General features: G+C 41.1%; 2 protein-coding genes across 2 annotated transcripts; one reads left to right on the top strand and one right to left on the bottom strand.

Moving 5' to 3' along the window:
• Positions 1-506: 506 nt before the first annotated feature.
• Positions 507-836, bottom strand: LOC147797220 (uncharacterized). Its single transcript, XM_087143606.1, has one exon. It carries the CDS (start codon positions 834-836, stop codon positions 507-509), a length of 330 nt encoding a protein of 109 aa, XP_086999732.1.
• A 4,410-nt stretch (positions 837-5,246) lies between these two features.
• Positions 5,247-9,827, top strand: LOC110978345 (zeta-crystallin-like). The gene is made up of 7 exons (XM_022233281.2): positions 5,247-5,523; positions 5,974-6,126; positions 6,538-6,753; positions 6,868-7,017; positions 8,037-8,138; positions 8,408-8,500; positions 9,041-9,827. The coding sequence occupies exons 1-7, from the start codon at positions 5,398-5,400 to the stop codon at positions 9,200-9,202; spliced, it is 1,002 nt and encodes a 333-aa protein (XP_022088973.1). The 5' UTR covers positions 5,247-5,397; the 3' UTR covers positions 9,203-9,827.
• Positions 9,828-10,730: the final 903 nt, after the last annotated feature.

Consider the following 10,730-nt stretch of genomic DNA (forward strand, 5'->3'; position numbering starts at 1 on the left):
ATCTTTGATTTGATGGTATGATTTCTAAGCCCAGTCAGATCACTGACTGCACCAACATTTTGTCGTAGCACAGACCTGACTCTGCTTCCTGACTGGCAAAGATAACCTTTTGCCTCAGGTCCGGCGCCTTCAGGGGGAATGCCTCCAACGATTCCTTTGGGTCTTGAGCAAGTTGAGCCAGTTGTTTGTACAAGTCAGTGGCGTCTCTCTCCTGATAGTGACATCTCAGGATGAGACGGAAGCTGGAGAAGGTCACCTTAGCCCGTCCCTCCAGGTAGCTTTTCAGTGCAGATCCCGGAACAATGGCCCGGATGACGCCCTGGATAATGTTACTGTCCTAGTAGCCCTTCTCTCAAGCAGCCTCGATCTGATGGGCCAAACCTGTGAACGTCAGCCTGTCCCGCTGGCCTGGTTCTCCGATTCGGCCGAAGATTTTGAACTCCCGGCGAATTGCACTGAGTACCTCTGGGGGTAGGGTGACTTTCTGGGATTTGGTGAGGGAGTCATCACTGAAGCCGATCTGATTCTGGGGGTTTTTCTGATGAGTCCGGTGGGGCTGTGATGGCTGCTTCGTCTAGAGTGACCTCACGGCCCGTCAATCCATCGATGAAACCATTCAAACCCTGAAGTAGTTCCAATCCTCTGTCTTCGCTGTCTTGAACCTCATCCCTGTTCATGTGAATTAGGACCTTGCGAACCAGTCTCTGGTGACCGTTGGCTTTCTCAGTAGCATCCCTGTGCTCCACCATCAAATACCCACATACTTGGAGGAGCTGTGGAATGGAGATCCCACGTAACCTGGCGCTCACTCTCTCAATAACGTCCAGTACATCCATAATGTTCAATGAGTAGATAGCACAATGGTTGCGGTGACGTCACTGGGGGACAAGTTGTATTCAGCTGCTTTGAGGCTTTGAAACAATACTTTCTATTGAGCGCACCTAATTTTTTCCAAAATGAAGCACGGAATGGCTGAGTCACTGTGTCAGCTGTGACAAGTCACATGGTCCAAAATAACTCAGCTTTTTTAGCATTCATCTGCACAGTGTGTCAAAAAGAACCTATAAGAATACATGTACATATGATGTACACTCAGACTTCAATCACTGACTCAAGCAGAAAACCACACTCCAGTTATGTGGAACAATACATGACAGGTAAGTTGACTTGTCTCTGCTGATCTGCTTCACTGAGTATCATGGTTACCACAGTTGTTGACTTTTTAATCTTTTTTTTAAAAAATCAGATTTTTTAATTTAAATCGAATTTTTAAAATTTAAATCAGATTTTTATAATTTTTAGAAAATTTGAGACAAGTTGACTCATATGGTTTATTGGTTAAGTAACCTGGAAAAATAGCTCAATAATAAAGGAAAAAACTAAAAGAACAAAATCTAAACGTGTGGGGAACTCGCTTTATGGCAACAAAAAACTAACTGAAATCTTTCAGGGAGCCATTGCGAGATTACTCTACGAATAAAACTACAGAGTTTAAATTTCCGCACAAAAAACTTTTAAAATGTTTTATTTCCTAAGACTGTATTCGGACGGCCAAATCTATGAACCAACTTAATTTGGCTAAACAAATTTAAATAATAAGCTACCCTGGTTTTAATTGAAAAATTCAACAAAGGACTGAGACCTAGAAAACCTAGACCAACCTGATCGAGACCATCAAAATTTGAATAAAACCATAGACCAAAATGTGAAAGTATGAAAAAAGGATGAACGAATCAAGTAACTTGAATAAAATAAGAAAACCAAAAGAAAACAAAAACACTAGAGTATATTTTAAGAAAATGAAAACAACCCCCCCCAAAGAAAACAAAAAAAGATGGCCGACAACAGTGCTAAAAAAGGAAAGTTACAAATCAAAGGACACAAGCTTAAACAACCAAGTCTACAGCAGACCAGATTTTTGGGGCAGAATTTGCGAATAAAGAAGGAGCAAGGAAAACGTGGTGTGCTCACTTCACTGCCAGCCTGTAAACTGAGAGGTTACTTGGAAAAAGCATGGTCAGGGAAGTGTCCTGGCCCTAATTTGCATACAATGTAAGGGGCTGCCCAGCTAAAACCAAAGGGCATAACTGAACTCCCACAAGGATGATGCAAGGTGTAATGGGGGTGTCACATTAACCACAAACCTTTTGAGGGTAACACTCCTACATGTACAGTATATAACATACAACTGGAAATTGCCTTTGCCACAGTTACACTACATGTTTGTGGCCAAATTAAATGCAAGGAAGGGGAACTCTAAACTACAGTCATTTGCAAAAGTTCAAGACCACTTGGAATTTTATTGTTACATGTATTTCCGTTTTTTGCAAAGGTACAATGTAGGTATTGTATAATATTTTGTCTGTAAGGTAACATGGGAAAAAAAAGGTAATCAGAAAAAAGGAGGGCACACAGAACATAAGACTGTTAACATTTCAAATCATGGAAATGTAGTCAAATGGCTGTTTAACCAAGACACGAAGGTTACACACTGAAAATAAACATATAAGTTGCCATGATTGATTGGTTTAAGTTTGGTTTTTTTTCAGGTTGATGCATTTGTATGAGTGGTCCCAAAGTTTTGCAATGACTGTGCTGGGTATACTACATGTACATACTCTCACAGGCATGAAAGCCTAAGGGAGCTACTCTTATGTTAAAAATTGATTCATTCAAACACACAATAGATGCTAGTTGAATGCACCTAATGTGGTGTGCAGTAATTAACATTCTCAGAGATCACCACCTGGTGTCTGGAGTTGTACATGTTCACTGCCACTGCCAGTGAACATCTTGAGCAGATCACGGTTGTAACAAAATTATGTTATCAAGATGACAAATAATTCACTAACAGGCATGATGGCCAGGAACTCGCCATTTTGGCAAATGGAACATATTAACCTGCTGGGTGAATTAATCAAAAAGGCAATTGAGAAATGCCTGTTGTATGTGGCTGATAACGTTCACGGCCGTGGAGCTTAATTCCAATGTTTAAGCCTTCTTCCACTTGTTTCTAGTTTAGTATAGGGCCACGTATACAGAGGTACATGTATAGTCCACTAGCCTGGCCCTAATGAAGTTGAGTCTCTAACGTGCCACTCTCGACGTTTCCTTGACTTTCCTCATACATCACTGCCAAACCTCTTTGCTGAAAAAATTTGAATTCATTCAGTTAAAGTACAGTAAAGTAAAGTACATGTAAATAAGGATATAATTATACATAACCTACATGCCATTGATCACCTCTGTGAACAATTTTGGTGTCATGAGACTTAAAAACCTGAAATTCAAACACAACAGCATCCAGAAATTGACACAAATTCAGCTGACTGTTCCTTATTTATGGCACACTTGTTCAAATCTCTGAAAATCCCACATTCCACATAAGTTCTTCGAAGTTGATAAATTCTAGTATTACCCCTAACTATACATGAACATACATGTACAAACTTATTTTCAGAAAAGTAGGCGTAACATTAGTACTCACTTTCTTCATTGTGGGTACATTTTCAAAGCGTTCATTTTGCACGTCAAAAAACAAATAAAAATGGCAAGCAGGTCCATAGACCTACATACAGTACATGATTAACGCAACTGCAAAGGCTTTGGGACTCAGTACAGTACACAGTGACAGTAGCAAGTGTGTGAACTCAACATTTTTGCATAACTGAACTCCCACATCACAGAGTGAGAGCCGTACTAACAATGACTTCCCATAAGCAGTGTGTGACTGGACAGGGAACCAGCCAAGGGTGTTGTGTATTAGCTGCATATGTCAGTATAGGACTATAATGTGTAAATATAGTGTACAGCAATGTTAGAATTCTGGAAATACTTATATGCCAAAGTTTGTTAGTCTGGCAACAAAGACTAGAATTTTGCCTTCTCATCTGCAGTAATTAATGATACATCCAAGTGCCTGCCCTTCCCTAATTACAAGGCCAGGCATCTCATGCACATGTCAGTAAATTTACATGAACAGTACAAAAATTGTTAGAATTCTGGAAATACATGTACTTTAATACAGGTATGCTAAAGTGTGTCGAAACTAGCTCAGAAGATTTTTATTCATGCTGCAGCCATGTGCCCACCTTCCAGAGTTGACGAGACCAAGTTGACCTGAGACAGAGTTGACTCGGAGCAAGTTGATTCCAGACCAAATTGGCAACTTCACACTGATTAGTATACAGTGTGTTACATTGCCATGTTTCGCTGGACCATTTACGAATCTTTGAAAAGGCAATTCGTAGAGTCTAAATTGCTCAGACTATTATTAAGTGGGCTCAATTTCATGGTGCTGCTTATTACCACAGAATTCCGCACTTACAGTATGATCTCCATTCTGCACTAACTGCGCAAGCAGAAAACCTTTGCGCTAACCCTTTAGCACAGAATCCTGTTACGGGATATATGCATGCGCACAAGCCAAAATTCCTCACTAACCCGTGAAATATGTTGGGCATAAGCGCAAAATTTTCTGCTAAGGTAAGTGCCATTTTTCGCTTGCAGTAAGCAGCGCCATGAAATTGGGCCCTGATCTACATCATCCTGATGCAGTTGTGTCAAATATTTCAAACATTCAAATATGCACAGCACGCCAAAGTGAAGTTGGCTTGTTGCATGTGAGCACATCATCATACCCCAAGATGTGTCCAAAATCTAACATGTCTAAGTGGGTGCAGCATAGGCCAACTTACGTTACTCATGTCGTTTTCACAGAAATGGGCCATGTACATGTACTGTAGGCATGCATAGTGTTGATCCTAGTCGACTCCTACTCCTAGGATTAGTCTACCTCCATGATCTCATTCTCAACATGGTCTTTTCCTTCCTCCATGCTCTCAAGGAAATGAAGGACTAGGCACTATAGGCCATGGAGGTAGAATCACATCCATATACTAGGCCCACTCCTACATGTAGCTCCTGTAAACGTAAAGTAAGTAGGGGCCTAAGTGGAATAACAAAAGTAAAACACATTGTACTGTACTTTAATACTCCTTATCACGTACATGTAGGTGTGCCAGCGATTCCTCAGAGACTAATTTCTTACGTGTTGTCTTGATGATACACAAAGTCGCGAAAATATTACTGCACGTGTGATCGACACTGCATCCATCTGATGTTTGCAGTGTCTGTAGCAAAGATCGTATAATACCGCCGCGTGCGTACGATCCGAGTCGGGAATGCAGCGTGAGTTTTGCGTGGGGGACGTCATGCACGGCAGCCCGCCCTCAAGAGACGAATGACCATAAGGTTGTTTACCTTTGATCACAACTTCGGAAGCAAGAGCTTCTGTGCAAGATTGTTTCATTTTCAGATGCCGTCCTCGTATTCATACGAATCGTAGTGTTCCGCAGGTTACTTGCTAACCACATCACAAACCTGAAGTCTTCATTTATGTCCAATAAAGTAACAGGTGTTTTCCGGTCCGTAATGAAAGCTATACGTGTCACTCAATTTGGTGGGCCTGAAGTCCTCAAACTTGAAGCTAATTTGCCAATTCCAAAGCCGGCAGCTGGACAGGTAGGTTTGAAGGCCTATTTTCGAATGGACGTCTCCCACCCGGGACATTTCACACCCGGGACATGTCGTACCTTGGACAGCTAGTAGCTAATCGTACCCAGGACAATTCGTTCCCGGGGCAATTCGTAACTCAAGAGAAAATACATTTTATCGTGGATTGTGGTGACAATCCACTGACATCACGTCAGAGCTCCTTTCTATTTAAAGAAAGGGTGGTGTACAGAACAGCACTTCTGACTAATCAGACGTGGCCGCATCCGAATTATTGGCCGAGGTTGTGATTGCATGCACAAACATGGGTAATCAAGCTGGGTTTAACTGTACTAGTATCCTACATAAACTTGCCAGCATTTAAACACATGGACATTTCTTACAAAAAAACCCTCCCCCCTTCCCTTTATGGGCGAAAAGGATGGTCACCTATTGTTTTTTTACATGGCCTTATTACAGGTTCTGATCAAAATTGAAGCAGCTGGAATTAATCCAGTGGAGACTTACCTTCGAGCTGGAGCTTACGCCAAACTACCTGATCTACCTTGGACACCTGGAAATGATGGTGCAGGAACTGTGCAGGAAGTGGGATCCGGGGTCACCACTGTTAAGGTCAGGGTTCACTGGATTTGTGAAGGGACAGGAGATTACAGACAAAACCCGTACATTTTGTAAATTTTCATACTATGGGAGGATTAGGGAATGTCATAACACTTTGAGGTATTCTTATTGTTACTACAATTTGTACTTGTCATAAACGAAGTTTGTAACAAATTAATTGGGTTGAAAATTAAGTGAAATTTTGTATCTAATTAGTGTAATGGGTCACCAGCTTATAATACAGGGCAGGATGAAGGGTGGGTTGATCAGAATGTGTGATACCAGTTGTGAGGATTGATGCCACATTGGTCTTATTCTCAATCAGTTTAATAAAACAGAAACAAAATGACCAGCAAAACAGAAAAACTTCAAAATCCATAGAGAGATATGAATACAGTCTGCATGATCTCTTTGATTTGACAGGTTGGTGATAGAGTGTATACCAGGGGAACGTTAACCGGGTCTTATGCAGACTACACAGTGGCTGATAAATCTTGCGTCTTTGGTCTGGATGAAAAGTTGGACTTCAAGCAAGGTGCAACATTAGGTATTCCCTACTTCACTGCTTACAGAGCACTGGTTCAACGTGCCCGGGCACAGGCTGGTATGACGGTGTTAGTTCATGGTGCAAGCGGCTCAGTAAGTACCACAATCTACATATAAAGACTGACCTTCCTTTTTCCATTTTTATACATGATAGTTTTTTCATTTCACATGGATCTCTGTGATGCGACATGTGCTTGCTATGTACAGGTTGGCATTGCTTCTGTCCAGTTTGCTCGAGCCTATGGTATGACTGTCTTAGGCACAGCAGGATCAGAGCAAGGTATGAAACTGGTTGGAGAGATGGGTGCTCATCACATCTTCAACCATAGGCAGCAGGGATATACAGACAAGATCATGGTAAGCTCTGATAATCAGTGTTGTAGTCAAGTCTTTGATAGCCAGTTAACGTCGGATTTTCTTATTCGAAAAAGCTGCTGGGGGTGGGCTTTGTTTCCCCGCAAATTCTTGAAAACTGCAATTTATTCATGACACAACCATGCACAACGTATTAATAAGACAACTGCAGAAATGAAAATAAAATCTAAAATGAGTGTACACGTCCTCCTTGAAACAAATAGGGAAAATTGTGTGTGATGATTGGATGTATATGCACAAAAGTTAAAAACTAAAATGGTTTCACAGTTTTTTGGTACTTTCCTCCTTTAAATTTACAAAACTGGTAGTGTGTAAAGTCACAGATGTACATGTATTTTGTAAGATTACCTTAGTGTATTTTCCATCTAATGCCTATTGTTTTTTCCAGTTCAACAGTTGAAAATGAACCTTACTCAAAAATAACTTGGTGTTTGAAAAGTACTTGACTTTAATGCTCCTGCTAATTCACTAACAAATATAATGCTCCAAATTACAAGTTTAATATATATAAAACCCCTGATGTAGATCTTGAAACACACACCAGAACACAATGTATGCATACAAATGCATTATTAACAATAAATTATTAACAAGGCAAATTGAGATATCCCAGTCAGCCAGTTCGTTATTCCAACAGTGCATGCCCAGTACAGGGCTAGTCGGGAAAAGCCACATGAATGCAGGATTGTCAGTCCTATTAGCGCAGCCATATGCTGAGTTACGCATGCACTTTGTTCCAAGAAGACCTTGGCTTTTTGAAATACCGAACTGGTTCTGTGTGAGTCTTCTCAAGTGCTCAATTCTAGAGAACCGTTAGGAAATTTGTCCAAAATTACAGAACAATGTTTTCAGTATCAGAGTGCATGACTGTTTCAACACAGTGACAGTTAAGTGAATAGTTGGGTCATATTGATGTCAATGTACATGTAGTTGTAGCTGTGATTATGTGTATTATCAAATGAAATAAAGCCTGGAGAAAAGTTATTTGCTGTGATCTTTAGGAAGCAACCAGTGGAAGAGGTGTTGATGTTGTGATAGAGATGCTTGCCAATGTCAACCTGCAACGAGATCTAGAAATTCTAGCACCAGGAGGAACAGTTGCTGTGAGTAGTACAAGTATGCTCTTCAGATTGATTGCCATCGATTAGCAAAGTTATGAACTACTTGTTCATCAGATCCGTCCCCTTCAGGAGACTAGACTTCTCAACCCTCTAGCTTATGATACAGCCTCAGTTTCATGTTAAGTTGCATCCATGATTGGTTAACTTCATGTCCTAAATTTGTTACCTTATGGAATGGTATTTCATAGCAGTTTATCTTGGCAGAGATGAAGCTGAACATAAATTACATCATACATTTTTCTGAATTTCAGATTGTTGGGAATCGAGGCAGCATCGAGATCAATCCTCGACTGACCATGGGCAAAGAATCTTCAATAGTTGGTGTCATGGGTTCCACAAAAGAAGTAAGTATGGGATGCTCCACAATTAGTGGTAAAGCTTATTCAAGAATCATGCCATCAGAATTTGAGTGTGGTGAGGTATCCAGGGCACTATAAAGAGCTTATTCCTGAAGGCTGAGTGAGAGCACTTTCTTGATTAAAAGTGCACAGCAATACTGCAAAGGTCACACTGATTAAAAGTGAGACCGCAAATTCCTGGCAAATATTTCAACAGTAAAAGCTTTGTTCAAATGAAGAGCACCTCTAAGTAAAACATGTTCTCTCTGATTTCATCTCTTCAAATAAATAAGGAAGCATCCAAATCAAATACAGTGTCATTAGGCTTCAGAGCTCAACTGCAACAAGTTTAAAAGGGCTTTTTTCTATTCATGCCAAGATGCAAATTCTGAATTCTGAACCTGTGTCAAGACCAAGCACAGATTCTGTAAAGCCTGTCCTTAACCATGATTGTGTATGCCTCAAACTAGTTCTCAAAATCACATGGAGACATGATGGTGCCATCTATAAGCTTTTGTCAGTATTTGTGCATAATGTCTATTTCAGGCTGATACGAGGGAGACGGCCGCAGCAATACAGGCTGGTATGGAGGGCGGATGGATCAAACCATTTATTGGTAAAGAGTATCCTCTCCAAGATGCAGCTATAGCACATGATTACATCATCAAGACCACATCAGCCATGGGAAGAGTTGTGCTCATACCATAGAAAATGTAGATGGAGGAATGAATTATGGATGACATCAAAACAGTGTCTGGGCCTGTTTAATTCATGTGGATCCGGATCATGATCAGCGTTTCACTGACATCAGATCCCAGCTAATGAAGAGAGTGAACCAGTGTTAAGATTGAGATCCATGTGAAACAAATAGCCCCTCTGGATAGTATTCATACCATAGATAACATTAACTTGATTTTGAGAAGGGTCAATTTCTTGATAATTTGAGTTATATTTTGTACTCCCTCAGCCATTTGCTGCCAGGTGCATTTTGCAACTGCTGCATGCATTACTTTTCAAAATATGAAATGGTAACATATCTCCTGAATCAGTTACCAGATACTTGTTATTTTTGAATTTGACCAAACTCCTCAAACCAGTACAAGGAATTTTGTTACTTTTTCAAGAGATGAAAATATAACACATCTCCTAAAACCAGTACTATGTTTTTGGTCCTTTATTTAAGGGATGAAAATATGACCAAACTCCTAAAACCAGTACAAGGAATTTTTTTTACTCACAAGTAAAAGTATTCTTTTACACCAGATAAAATAGTACTAGTCAGAAATCACAAAATAAATGTCCATGAAAATGGAAAATAAATGTTCAAACTGTACCTCAGTGGACCGTGTGGTATTCCCTGAAGCATGGGTCGATGCAGAGGGGCTGCTGGCACGAGTTGCAGTCAAAGAGGGTCTTCTTCCGCTGCCCCTGGGAAGAGCAGAGGACACACGGTTGGTAGAGGTAGTCGCCGTAGCTGGTCCTCTCCAAGGTGACGGGGAAGTGGCAGTCAACAAAGTAGAAGTTAGTGGCTGGTGGAGCATCGTGCTGGAGTCAATAATCGGGCAAGGGCTCATGGAAGAGCAGCTCTCGGACCAGACATGTGGAGATAAAGGAGAGGTGGTGACCAACGGCCAGGTAGACGGCTTAGTTGTTCACCAGTGAAGCCGTACTTCACCGACATGCTGTCTTCATCTATAGTAAAGATTGCGGTAACACCATGTATTTATCTCTTCTTTGAGTATGTGTGGTTCTGAGAAGAACCGGGGAATAACTCGACGTTTCGAACAGTGTACTCTGTACACCGAAGTACGGCTTCACTGGTGAACAGCTAAGCCGTCTACCTGGCCGTTGGTCACCACCTCTCCTTCATCTCCACATGCTGTCTTCATCTACAAAAGTGCGGTACTGCTGCTGGTCAATGCGGCGGTCTGTGTAGGGGACTGTCTCTCACACTTGGCGTATATGGCCAGGGGTAGATCACTGTCTATCTCTGTGCTTGACTGTGCTCGGGCAGGTGACGCCAATGGTGAATTAGATGAGGAATCCTCATCTGAACTTGCCTGAAAAAATTGCTTTCACAGCTGGAAGAACTTGACTCTCCAGAAATTACATCAGACATATTGTCAGTGCTCTGAAAAAGTGCTTAACACTAATAATTTGGGATCCACTATGCACGAGATGGCCACTACACCACAATTTTATTCTCAGCAGCGTCGGGTTGACCCCTGTCAGTCAA

This window comes from Acanthaster planci, linkage group LG11 (genome assembly GCF_054643075.1).
Source record: "Acanthaster planci isolate LZ-2023a linkage group LG11, COTS_SCS, whole genome shotgun sequence".
In the NCBI taxonomy this organism is placed as follows: Eukaryota; Metazoa; Echinodermata; class Asteroidea; order Valvatida; family Acanthasteridae; genus Acanthaster; species Acanthaster planci.

What these genes read in the sequence shown, in the direction of transcription:
- LOC110978345 (XM_022233281.2), top strand. Translation starts at nt 5,398, where the DNA reads ATGTCCAATAAAGTAACAGGTGTTTTCCGGTCCGTAATGAAAGCTATA. An exon ending in GATATACAGACAAGATCATG is followed by an intron (nt 7,018 to 8,036) that starts GTAAGCTCTGAT and finishes TGTGATCTTTAG; the next exon opens with GAAGCAACCAGTGGAAGAGG. An exon ending in TCATGGGTTCCACAAAAGAA is followed by an intron (nt 8,501 to 9,040) that starts GTAAGTATGGGA and finishes TGTCTATTTCAG; the next exon opens with GCTGATACGAGGGAGACGGC.
- LOC147797220 (XM_087143606.1), bottom strand. Translation starts at nt 836, where the DNA reads ATGGATGTACTGGACGTTATTGAGAGAGTGAGCGCCAGGTTACGTGGG.